A 13645-nucleotide genomic window follows, 5' to 3' on the forward strand; every position below is an offset into this window, starting at 1 on the left:
ATCAGATGATCGATTCATCACCATATGTAGATCGAGGGAGCTAGCACCTGATCAGTTCTTCACGTGGCCAGACTAGCTAGGGTCCTCCGGCAGCGGTGGCATCAAATTCGATTGCTCTTGCGTTGCCAAATTTCCGGCAGGTCGTGACTGCACGGCAAGGATGGAGAAGGACGGGACGACGGCAAGCAAGATCAATCGAGAGGTTCGAGTCTCGAGCCAAGCGATGCGTGCGGCGGCCGCTTGGTTTTTATAGGGCGGCAGGTAGGGCTTGCGTATGCTCCTGGGTCTCGATAGCGTCTAGCAAACATGATTTAAGTTGGGCTAATATGGAAAAGAAATTACAATTAGGATTTATTATTTTTGGATTATTTAATTCATGTATTTAAAATAATTTTAGAGAAGTTTAGAATAATCATTTGAGTCCCAAAAAAATACTCCAAAAAAAATCTAGAAATTTGGGTAAAACTTTTAGAGACATTTTTAGAATATAATGAACCCAAATAAAGTATCTGCACCTCATGATAATTTAATATAGAGCATCTAAAAATTAGATTATGCTTGTAGAAAGTGAGAAAGAATTCTAGAAAAAGATGGGAGATTTTCGAAGAAGGTTCAATAGGTTGGTTGATGGAAGATGAACTCAAAGGAATGATTTAGAGTAGAATAAGAGGATATGAAAAACACCAAATAAAAGATTAAGATCAAGAGGGAGGAGACTTGATTAAAAAAAAAATTGAGACACGTCGGATACAAATCAATGACTTACTAAATGCGTTTTGAATGTTTTACTTACTCACAAAGTCATACAACAAGCAAGCAAACATCACATCACATCAACAAAAGCCTATCAAGTTAATTCGAAACAATTTGGAAATTCACATTTTTTTTTCTACAACTAATTTGCACAAACTAAACTTGGCAAATCTTATATAAATATTAAATTCATTTTATTTTATTTAGTGTTTTCTATGCAGAACGCAAAATCGAAAATTTTGAGGTGTGACAATCTACCCCACTTAACAGGAATCTCGTCCCGAGATTGAAAGAGACTTGGGATAATGATAAAGTTGATCCTCAAGGTTGTTTTGTGACTTTTGATGAGATATGATTTAGGGATTAAGGATTAACAAAAATTCACAAAGATGTCAAAGATTTATTGTCAAGATTCATCCATGATTTATGACATGAGGTCAAAGGATTCAAGATCAACATAGGTGGAAAAGAAAGATCAACTAAGGTTAAAATGATGGATAAAGGTTGATCACTGAGTCTTCAACTTGTGAGGTTTAAAGTCAAGGAGCGAAGATTTGTAAGAGTTAATATAAAAGATAAAGATACATCTTACAATGCTCACAATTCCTTGATTCAAGATTTATGAGACTTATGATAAAAGATTATTAGCAAGGATTGATAAGGAGAATGAAGGTTGGTTTTTCAAGGTTATTTTGAGCTCTATGATAAGAGATGATAGGATGACTGTAGACGAACAAGGGTTAAATAGAAAGATGAAGTTGACCTTTAGATCATTATATTATAAGGTAAACAATCAAGGGGCAAAGACTAACATAAGAGCATAAGAAGATGAAGATTGATGATACAAAAGATAAAGTTTGATATACAAGAGGAATAAAATTTATCATTAGATCTTCATGTCTTGAAACTTGAGATACTTAGATGACGGTAGCAAATGCTACCCCACTTAACATGATTGAGCTACTTCTCAAGACGATACCTATTGGGCCTCCTTCAAAACACACGACACACAAGCAACACACCAAACAAGACAAGCGCACAACACATCATCGACTCTATATGTGTTTCTTCAATATGGTGGTCATCCTAAAGGGAGGGTTAGAGATGATAAACGGCCATCAAATTTTTAATAAAGCAAGTTTTGAAAAGTTAAGTAAAACAAGTAAATAAAGGCCAAGGTGATAAACAGGATTAGCTCAAAGGAAGCTATTCAAGGAGGGGATACAATATGACAAGGATTGAGAAATAATCAAACTCAAAGAGTCAAGGGATAGTAAAATAGTTTTATAGCAAATTAGACTTTTCTAATCGACCAGTTCTACCTAGGCATACGTCCTACAGTCAACACTGCTTTGATACCAATTTGTCACACCCATATTTTAAGAACAAAATAGGATGCATAAAAGACTCATATGTGCCCCAGAAACAGTCGCACACATACGGCTAGCCTGGTTTTGTTCTTTAAAACCGGGTGTGACAGGAGACATGTGTATAAGGTTCCTAAGAAGGTTCTCCGCTACTTTCCTATAAAGAAAACACTCCAAAGGTTATTTTTGTCTTGTAAAATAGCGAGGATAACAAGATGGCATGATGAAGACCGAAAAAAGGATGGTCTGCTAAGGCATCCTGCAGACTCACCTCTATGGCAAGACTTTGATGAGAGGCATCCGGAATTTTCTGCAGATACTCTGTTGTTTTACACCCTGGACTTGCAGCAGGAGGAGAGAAGAGCTAGAACTCAGGTAGGCAATCTTGTGCAAATATAGCCAGAAAAATTGCAATATAATGGCCAATGAATGCTACTAGTGCAGATTTTATATGAAACTATTGAAAGCGTAATTCCAATTGCAAAATATTTTCAGTGTTAGACATGGCTCACATAGGAATTACCTACTACCTCAATTTTATCAGGCATGGGAAAGCTTAATTGTCTAGAATCTAATGTTTATACATGACCAATCTGAATATAAAATTAATACGATCATAGCCAATAATTTGACATGTTATACATTAATAATCATTAAATAATTAGTATCACTGTAGGCATCCTGAAGGCATAACCATATAAATATATGTCTCTATGTGCTCTAGGCTATCTATCTGATCTAGACTAGACTGTATGTACAAATGTATATTTTTTTCTTGCTGGACAAGGGATAGCTGATTATATGTCATCTTTCTCATTAATCAGCCATAAAGGAACTAGGATGTGTGTCAAATGAAGAATGGAGGAATTTTTACTAGTATATGCAGATTCTTGTTCAAACTCTCTTTAAATTTTGTGGGAGGGCAAAAAGCATAAAAATCTAGTTTGAAGCAACATGTAGTCATCTTTAGCTGTATTTTTTACTGGTTTGCACCGTGTTTTTTCTATTCAGGTGGAACGGAGGCTGATGCTTGATGTTGGATAGTCACCTAGAAGCCAACATATGATATTTTTCTTTTGATAAGATGGAGATGAGGCATTTTGTAGTGAATCAAGTTAGATTGTACAAGCAAACATATGGCTTGTGCCTACCATTTAACCTAGCTAGGTTGTGTGTGTCGTATGATAGAACTGTCATGGATCAAAATCTTAGATGATTGAACTTGATGTGTATTGCTAAATGTTGGCTTTAATGAAACATGAGATATTGTTTGATGAGTGATATGGGTAGCAATGGATGTATGTGCTTGATGAATAATGAGACATGTTATGGATGTTTGTTGGGTTTAAAATCTGTTTATTATAAAATCTGGGTTTAAAATCTGGTTATTATGAAATCCCAGTTCATGGCGACTGACTATTGGTTGCTAAAAAGACCGATATCATCAAACCTTTGGGTCGCTAAAACATGTAACAGATAATCGGTCGGTACAAATATTTGTGTCTAGCTATCGGTCGCTATAAACACTGTTGGTCGCTATATACTTATAGCGACGCTACTTACAACGACTTATAAATTGGTGGCTATAACGTTATAGCGACCGATGATCTGTCGCTATAACGACTTATAGTGACCATTTTGGAGACGGTACAGATTGGCTGTGGTATAGTGGTCCCAGTGTATGCAATGATGGTTTTTGAAATTCTGAAAAAAAAATTGTAAAGGAATCACAAGTGCTATCTCACGGTACTGGTGGGAGGATGATGATGAACACAAGAGGATTCACTGGCAAGAATGGTGAAAATTGTGCCTACCAAAAATTAAGAGTGGCATGGGATTCAGAGATTCGCAATCTCTTAACTTGGCGATGTTAGCCAAACAAGTTTGGAGGCTTCTATGTGATCCAAACTCGCTTTGTGTCTGTGCTCTCCGAGCTTGATATTATTCTGATGGTAATTTGTTGAAAGCTAAAATGAAGAATGGTAGCTAATATACTTGGCAAAGCATCCTAGCAGGGCTTGAATCTTTCAAACAAGGATATATATATGGAGAGTTGGGATGGATCTCAGATCAACATTTGAGAGGATCACTGGATTCCAAGAAGCCACAATTTGAGGATTCAGACAGCCAGGGGAAATAATTTGTTGTCTACGATTGATGAATTAATAAATCCATTAACATCAACTTGGTAAAAACTATCTGTTGGCCGACTAGTGTACACCGAATTCTACAAATTCCTTTAACCTTTGGAAGGGAGGATTCAGTGGCATGGCACATCAATAGAAGTGGCCCATTTTCTGTCCGATCAGCCTATCATTGTTAGTGGGAGAAAAAAATTGGATAGAACCACCATCAAGTTCAAGCTAGTACAGCTTCAAGAAGTCAGTTATGGAAGAAGCTATGGAGATTGAAAGTCCCAAGAAAAATCTAGATCTTTGGGTGGCGAGCGTTAAAGGGGTTGATGTCGTGTCGTGCCATCCTTGCAAATAGGCCTGTAGGGGAATCGGATGGATGCCCAGTTTGTTAGCATGGAACAGAAGACATCAAACATATGATGTTCATATATGATCATGCAAGGGAGGTCTGGCAATTGCTTGGCATCTAGGAAATATTACAACACTTCCTAACCTCTAACAAATCCGGTTCAATAATCATTGATGATATTATTAGAAGAGAAGAACAGATAGATGCTTTAGATGTGGGTCTGGCAGAGTTGGTGCTTACTGCTGGCTGGTATATTTAGTGGGAGCGTTAGTAATATGTACATGGGAAAGCAATCCAACGACCCTCAAGATCAGCTGTCTATTGTGGCGCTAACGAAAAAATATAAAGCGAGAAGGAAGGAAGGAAGAAAAGGTCACAAATACGACGGGGATGGTTAAAGCCCCCAGAGGGGAAAGTAATGGTGAATGTTGATGCGGCCTTTGATGAGGAAGAGGGATGTGGTAGTGTGGGTGCAGTCATAAGAGATAGCACGAGAGGAGTCTTAGTTGCTGCCCACAGCTTTGTGCCACACTTGATAGATGCACCGATGGCAAAAGCCTATGCATTGAAAGAAGGATTGATGCTAGCACAACATATCGGGTGCAACAGGTTAATTATCCAATTAGATTGTATGGAGATCGTAGATATAATGAAAGATTTTCAGGATATTATGAATGAGAGATATGAATTAGGGTTTCAGGGATGCTCTAGGGAGAGGGCAGGGGTCTGATTATATAGCCTGGTGGGATAAACATAAGCCCTTGGATCAAACCAACTTAAGGGATGACTTAGACGCATCCTTAGAGACGGTGGAGGAAGCTTCCAGAAGCCAGAGTCGAAAGAGCTCTAGGCAGGCCTTCTAGTACTATATAGAGCCTTCCCATGTATATTTTGTGGAATAATTCTCTTGTTTTCTTTGACGAATAAGTCCTTGATAGTTTTTCGATAAATCCTGTAGAGATCATAGATTCACCAAAACCCATAGATTTTGTTAGTTTAAACCCTAAACCTTTATTGATGATCTCAATTGTGCCCTTATGCATGTTTATTTGACTATAAAATGTTGATGTTAACTACCATCAACAGCTGGCAGATTCAGCAGAAAGCTCAAGCAAATAGGCTCTAAGTCCATTAAGACCCAAAACAAATGGTGTCAAATATATGGGATCAAGATACCTTATCGTCTGTATTTTGTCCTAAGCCTAACGACTTGGCTAAAGACAACAAGCAACAAGGTTCATGTACATGAGTCGTATCAATAAACGTGGAGATCAAGTTATCAAGCGTAGATAGTCGGCATTCTGATATCCACTAGGTATGGTTGAATGATCTGCTATACTTTACATGTAAATTAGGAAACACATATGTTAGCCAATTGGGTCTATTATAATCCTATCCCTAGGCTATATAAGGAGGGGTAGAGGGGGACCCCCGATCAGGATCTATCTTCACATTCTATCGCATAGATATAATCATAAACACATATAAACGAGCATACAATATAGAGAGATCCACTTCAAACCAGACCTAGGGTACCACGTACTTGAACTAGTATAATTCCTATGTCTTGTGTTCAGCCTTGTATTGTCAAAGTAAATACTTCCAACAGTTGGCACTCTAAATAGGGATTTTTGCATATAGATTCATTGTTTTTTGGATGGGCCTCATCACTAGGACGATGATGATGATGACCAGATGTTGTTAGGCGATGATATCACTTCTAATGCCCTGGGCTTTGTCACTGACTGATTTAGGAACTTGCACTGCAAGACCTCGAACCACCCGCACAACAGGGAGAGCAGCCGCCCACTATCTACAAGTTCCTCACCAGGCTCGAAGGTGCCATGGAGGCAGGCCCAATTGCCTTGGCCCCACATGAACCTCTATGTTGAGGAAGTTTTTCCCAAGTTTAGTCAGGAATACCTCCTTACAATGGCCTTCAAGATCTAGAAAGATTCACACACACTGGACTCATGACATGCATCCACTGCCGCTACCCAACTACATCCTACCTAGGTTCCCAACTAGCTCAGGAAATGCCATGACAACTCATGCCTTTTTGTTTGCCAAGCCATCGAGATTGAAAGCCCGAGTTTGGTTTTAGATAATTGATGAAACCCTAGTACTAACCTCTTTACTAAGCGTGTGTAGACTTAATGAGGTTGGTACATGCCAAGTGATGGAGCAAGTGATGATCATGGTGATGACCACAAGATGATCAGGTGCTCAACTTGGAAAAGAAGAAAGAGAAAAACAAAAACTTATGGAGATCAAGGCAAAGATATTGCTTAGGGTTTTGTTTCGGTGATCAAGACACCATATAGGGTGTGATCACATTTAGAATAGATAGCCGTACTATAAAGAGGGGAATTCTTTGGCTAAGCGGTTATCAAGTGCCACTAGGTGTCATTGTTCTTGTGCATGCATTTAGAACCTAGTGAGCTAACTTAACTCCTTTGAAGAAAATAATTGTGAAAATGCTAACACATGTGCACATATTGGTTTACACATTGTGGTGTTGGCACACTTTGAGAAGGAGGTGGAGTTTGCCGGCGGGATTCAACTTTTTTGAGAAAATGAAATGCATATTTTCTATTGCGCCAGTGGGAAATTTGGGGAAGTCGTGGTCACGTGGACGCAGTGCACAGAGGCACCGGACGCTGGCCCTTAGGGTCCGGTGTGCTGTCAGTGCTTGGCCTTATTAGGGTTGAGCACCGGACGCATTGCACCGGATGTAGGGTGTTCCCTGTTCATGCGTCCGGTCTGGCCTGTCTTTAGTAGAGGGTTTTCTGATTAAGAGCACCGAACGCTTAAGGTGCGTCTGGTGGTGTGAGTCCAGTGTGTAGGCGGTTTGCAACCCTCTCTATGCATGAGTCCGGTGTGCTTCGAGTCCGGTGAGGTTGTGTGTTTGCAGACCTCTCTGTGCATGTCACCCTATTAGCATTCTAGCATACTTGACATCCTTGTGAGCCTAAGAAAACACCTCCCACTCATCTCCTTCATAGATTAAACATCTTTGTGAGATTGGGAGTGATTGAAAGTGCATTTGCTTGAGTGATTGCATCTAGTGGTACTTGGGGATCGTTCTAGCTGCGGTTTTCTTGTTACTCTTGGTGGTTGCCACCACCTAGACGGCTTGGAGCAGCTGAGGAGCATTGGCATGAGTTGGTGATTGTTCGTGGCCATCTCCCAGTGATTGTGAGGGGTTTTGTGCCTACCTCGGCGGAGAGCCAAAGACAACTCTAGTGGATTGTGCGTGTCATTGAGCTACCTCACTTGTGGGTAGGTTCTTGTGGTGTTCTAGTGAGGACGAGGTTCGTGCTACACCTCTTAGCCGCCAAACCACCAAGTGTTGGTCGACACAATGGGGACGTAGCGTGCCGGCAAGCACGTGAACCTCGGGAGAAAAATCGGTGTCTCAATTGTGTTTGATTGGCATTCTCCCGGTGCTTGATAGTTCACATTGGTGATTGGTTCATCCCCTACACGGCGGTATAAATATCTCATCATATCTTTTACTTACCGCAAAGTAGTGTAATTAGTTGAGTTGCTTACTTTGCCTTGTGTAGTATAGCTCACTAGTGTAGTTTGTAGTGACATAGCTCTTGTGTGTCTCGCAATCATATTAACTAGAATTGTTTGATAGGTGGCTTGCAAACACCCCATTAGAGCTAGAGCAAAAAGCTTCGCTTTGTTATTTACTAACTTCTTACTCTAGTGAGTTTGTAGAATTTTTAAATAGGCTATTCACCCCCTCTAGCCATATAGGACCTTTCAGAGATCCCTCTAGACAGGGCTAGACCCTCTCATCCAAGGAGGTAGAGCCATAAGCGTTAGGGCGAGTTCATCGATAATAAGTAGATGTAGAGCAACAATTGACAAGATTATAAACAGTCCATGCTAAAACCATGGTTTTTGAGTGACCCACCTCACCAAAAATTGTATCGCCTACAAAAGGAGGTTCGCAACGGAGGAAAAAAGGTTAATGAATACAAATCACCCAAAAAATAATAAGTGGCATAAGAAGGATGACCTTGCTTGAGAAGGGGAGAAAACTTCGAAAGGTGATCTTCCATGGCGGCAGCGTGTTCAAGCTCGACGAGATCCGAACGTGAGGATGTGGCAGGGCTGGACAGCTTCTTGGTGCCTAAATGGAAAAGGGAGTGAGTAGGGCAGCTTTAGGGCCTCTAAAAGGGTGATCTGGTGTGCGGGTACACTTGAATCCCATGGAGATCATGATCTTGTCGCTCGGTAGAAGTCTCGGTCAGCCACGGTCTCTAGAAGAAGAAAGGAAGGGAAGGGGAGGACGCTGCCACATGGGGCCAAGCTATCAGCGAGACAAACAACGAGGCCATGCTGTCAGTGAGAGCGAAGGGGAGAGGGCGCGGGCGAGCGGACTAGGCCGGGTGTTGGGCCCTACGTGCGCGTGGCCACCGGAGGAACAAAATGGCTGCTAGGCTTGGGGAGCAGGCCTTCAGGCCAAAAGTGGAGAAGGTGATGTTTACATTTTTTTATTTCCAAAGCTCCTTTTGCAAATCCTTTTAAAAATCGATTTAAAAACATTTTGAGATTTAATCAAAACCACTCATTGCAATAAAATGAATTCTCAAGCATGAATGCACAAACAAGTTGCTAAGTTCCTTAGGTAATTTTAATTTAATGAAAATATTATTTTCCCTATATTTCATGAGCACCGAAAATACAAAATATTTTTTACCTATTTCAAAAGTTGCACATTTTTGGGTGTTACAGGAATTTTACTTAGAGTATTACTAGGTTAATTAATTTATATTATGCCAATAGGAAGGGATGGCTAACACTACTGCATACATACAGAGGCTTTGCCGAGAGCCCTAGACGCTCGGCAAAGGCAGTCTTGCTCTCGGCAAAGCCTTTGCCGAGAGTCCCTCTCGGCAAAGGCCTATCGACACATCTTTTATCGGCAAAGAGGTCTTTGCCGAGAGTCATTTATCGGGCTCTCGGCAAAGGGTTTGCCAAGAGCCAAACCTAGCTCTCGGCAAAGAAAAGTAGCCGTTACGGCTGTTGGCGGTTGACGGCGACTTTGCCGAGAGCTACCTGACCAAGCTCTCGGCAAAGAAATTTATTTTTTTTTCTGGAAAAGGTCTTTGCCGAGAGCTGGCAGGAGTGCTCTCGGCAAAGTCTTAAATTTTTTTTTGGAAACCTCTTTGGCGAGAGCCTCTAGGAGGGCTCTCGGCAAAGCTGGCTATTTGGCCATGCAGGTGGGCTTCTTTGCCGAGAGCCCTGGCCCTGGCTCTCGGCAAATCGACCATTTTCCAGCTTTGCCGAGAGTCCCTCTCGGCAAATCGACCACTTTTTCAGCTTTGCTGAGGGGTGCTCTCGGCAAATGGACCAAAATATTTTTTTTTCTATTTTTTCATCCAATTTCCACTGAGAAGATCATATGACACATATATTTCCACAAAATCATATATTTCACATCCAAGAGCCTATAGCTCACATAATCGACTCGATGACAATATATACCACATAAATGATTATTTCCATCACTTTGTCCATCGTAACAAGTTCAAATACTCCAAACTAAAGTCACATACATCCAAACTAACTCCAACATGTTCAATAACCACATTCCACAAAGTTCACATGTTTAAACAAAATAAATCCATCACCACATAGTCCACATACTCCAAACTAACTGCATCTCAAGCTAAGTCGACCTGACTCACTGTGAAGGCTCCCAATTGATACGAGGGACACCTTGGCCGCGTACCGCAGGAGAGCCATCATCTGGAGGTGTCGGCGAGATGCCAGGTGTTGGAGAAATGCCAGGTGCCGCGTTTGAACCCGTTGACGGAGGCTGCACAAAGGAGAACATAGTTTATTAGACAAGATGACGACAATAACTAGTTTAGGACTTACTTGTGTCATTGAGTTTCCTCACAGGAGTATTAATAGGAGTAGTAAATACATGAGAGGGTGGCCGTGGAGCCAGTAGCGTAGGAACGCTATCATTTCTGCCATCTGTTGCTGATGGGCAAGCTGGTCGGCCTCTCGCTGGCGCTCTTGAGCCTCCAACCGCTCAGCCATCCTTTGCTGCTCGGCCCTTGATGCTTCGAGCTCAGCCTACAACATTGGAAATCAAATGTTAGAGTAATGCAAAGGTAACAAAAGCAACGCGAAGTAGAACTATTGAAAAATGATGAACAACCTGGAGTGCGTCGACCCGGTGCTGTGCCGGCTCCGGCCGTGGGCGTACGGGTGGGCGGTTGCTCACGCTCGTGGTCGATGCTCGGATCTAGGAGAGGGTGGGAGTAGTCGACCTGTCGATGACGCTGTTGCCAATCCAGTAGCGCCCATGCTTCTTGCCGCCTCCTATCCTCATGACAAGGTCTCCATCAATGTCATCGGTGGATGGATCGTAGTCCGGGCCATGGACCTGCCTTGCCGCCTGCGCGTAGGCGGTGACCTTGTCGTAGACGCCCGCGTTGGTGTACACCTCGAGCGGGTCATCCACGCTGAAGGAGACATCAGACGACGCCGGGCCCTTGTGGGACATGCCATACGCGGCGAACAAGGAGCAAGGCTGTCCCCCGTGTGCCGCCGACTGCGAGAAAGATAGCAACAGGGTTACAAATGAGGCATAATTGAATGAATTGAAACATTACCACGTACCCATGCTTGTGCGTATCCAGAGAGGCTGCGGTTCCCCTGATGGTGTGCTACACCAGGCATACGTCGACGCCTTTCCTGGCCCGCCCTGTGCGCCTCACGAAACACGGGGTCCAGCCACTTGTCCACCATCGCCTCCCAGGCGTCAGGACAGTTAGCGCACCACCAGGCCCTCATCTTCACATCAAGTATGTTACATATAAGAATATGAAACAATGCACTGATAAAAGGCTAAGGAATCAATATGAGAATCTACCTCTTCATCCATGTACTGCTCACGGGTCAAATCTATTTCCCTTGCCTCCGCCTTGGTCTTCCTCTGTCCAAGCCTCGTCGCATAGTAGTTGATGACGGTCTGGACGCGCACGTCGTAGTGCATCTCACTGACGCGCGTCCTTGCAGACGCGGCAACCACGGTGTCGGCATAGTCCTGGTCAATTCCATCCTCTAGTTTGAAGTGGCGCTGCATATAGACACGGCATTATTGCAATGATAGACCAAAGATGCAATGTATTGAGACTTGTAGTGCGAGGAAGACTTACCCAGAACTCCTTGATAACCCTATTGGCCACATTGCCTTCTTGCGTGTCAGTGGCGGCCGCGTAGTGAGCAAACGTGTAGGCCGGCTCCTCCTTCCCCGTGAACTTGACAATTCCAGGGAAGTGTTCCCTGCACAAGAGACCTAGGATGCTGTTGACATGGCGAGTGCCACCACGTGCCCCTGACACAATAGTCCAGTTCCTGTAAAAGTCATTAAGAAAACATTTAAGTTTATATCTCCATGATCAACATACCATAGGAAGTAGTAATAGTATGTAAGTAACTTACTTAGTCCCCTCGGGACGAATCACAGCGCGTAGGGCTGGGTGTGGTGGCTGAGGGAGGGACGCGGGTCCTCGCAAGTAGACACTCGACGTAGTCGAGGAAGTGCTACCTCCAGTCCTGCCCTCTGCCCCCGCCTCCTCCTCCTCCTCCTCCTCCTCCTCCTCCTCCTGCTGCTGCTCCTACTCCTCCTAGACCCTCTCAGCACCTGCCTCCTCCTCCACCTCGTCCTCCTCCTCCTCCTCCTCCTCCTCTACAGGAGGCGTCACAGGAGGAGGAGGCACCGGCTGGCGGCTCCTGCGTCCACGCCTCCTCTGAGACGGCTCTGGAACGTCCTCTTCAACTACAGGACGCGTCCTTTGAAAGAGCGACGCCACGCTCCTCTGACGGCCGCCCACCATCTTTGTTCAATGACCTACAGTTCAAAGGAATAAAGAAGCAATTAGATATACATTCATAATAAATAAAGTATGACATGTATTACAAAATTATAAAGTATTTGCATGTACAAAATTAGAAAGTATTACATGTACCATCATAACTCTCATTATCACTATCAACATTATCGAAGTAATCATCATTATCCGAAGGAGAAGTGTCGTCGTTGTCATTGCCTTCATGTAATCGATCAAGCATTTGTAAGTCCTTTGCATTTCGCACCTCATCAGCTGCATCATCATCATCAACCACAACCACATCCATTCCTATCGCTTCAGTTAAGTCTATCACCAACCTCCCTTCTAGCTCCTCTTCTTGAAAGAACTCTCCTTCATACGTGTTTGGGTTGAAGTTGTAATCTTCATCGTTCGGTATAGGTAGTCGGCCGTGTGGCGATACCTTGTGCATAATGTACCAACCCTTGAGATCAACATTGGTTTGGCAAGCATAGGAGAGATAATAAACCTGTGTGGCCTGTGACGCCACAATATACACATCTTCTCCTAGATAGGCAGAATCCTGTCGAATTTCGATAAGGCCGAGATGAGGGGTCTTTCTTGTTACTGTAGGATCAAACCAATGGCATTTGAATATGACAGCACGAAGATTTGTGTGTCCATAGAATGAAATTTCAAACATTTCTTCAACTCTTCCATAATAGTCTAGGCCATCAGTGCCAGGCGTCAAAACTCCACTATTTGTGGTTCTTCGATTGGGCCGACTTCGCTCATATGCTGATGTGTGAAATCGATACCCATTGACATCATAACTAGTATATGACTTAACCTTAAAGGCTAGGCCGCCGGCAACCTGTCTGAGCTCATCACTCATAGACGCATCGGTGCGGGACTGCAAGTTCAAGCAGGATAGATCGCTCTATTAGTTGAACATACGAGGTACTGAATAAAAAGAGGTATTTTCAACAGTACCTTGGTTTTGAACCAACCAATGAAATCAGGGCTCCCTGGCCCCGCACCCTTTGAGAGAAGGGTATCTAATTCTTGCGGGGTAGGGTCCCTTGCTTGTTGCCAGTACTGATGAAGAAATTCCCTGTAACGAGAATCGAGGTTAGAAGGAGAATTCTAAGAAATTATTGAAACTAGTCTGTTAAGAACTTACCCAATGTACGG

At 43.0% G+C, this 13645-nt stretch overlaps 1 protein-coding gene across 1 annotated transcript; it reads right to left on the minus strand.

Annotated features, from left to right (window-relative positions):
- LOC110437292 lies at nucleotides 11093–11833 on the minus strand. The gene is made up of 5 exons (XM_021465686.1): nucleotides 11798–11833; nucleotides 11512–11718; nucleotides 11259–11432; nucleotides 11125–11190; nucleotides 11093–11101 (listed from the first exon to the last, which is right to left on the minus strand). The coding sequence occupies exons 2-5, from the start codon at nucleotides 11632–11634 to the stop codon at nucleotides 11093–11095; spliced, it is 372 nt and encodes a 123-aa protein (XP_021321361.1). The 5' UTR covers nucleotides 11635–11718; nucleotides 11798–11833.

The sequence above is a fragment of the Sorghum bicolor genome, chromosome 7 (genome assembly GCF_000003195.3).
Source record: "Sorghum bicolor cultivar BTx623 chromosome 7, Sorghum_bicolor_NCBIv3, whole genome shotgun sequence".
Classification (NCBI taxonomy): domain Eukaryota; kingdom Viridiplantae; phylum Streptophyta; class Magnoliopsida; order Poales; family Poaceae; genus Sorghum; species Sorghum bicolor.

Coding starts and splice junctions, on each gene's coding strand:
- LOC110437292 (XM_021465686.1), bottom strand. CDS start 11,634: ATGCACTACGACGTGCGCGTCCAGACCGTCATCAACTACTATGCGACG. Junction 11,433..11,511: donor AGCAGTACATGGATGAAGAG/GTAGATTCTCAT, acceptor CTTGATGTGAAG/ATGAGGGCCTGGTGGTGCGC. Junction 11,191..11,258: donor CTGGATACGCACAAGCATGG/GTACGTGGTAAT, acceptor TCTTTCTCGCAG/TCGGCGGCACACGGGGGACA.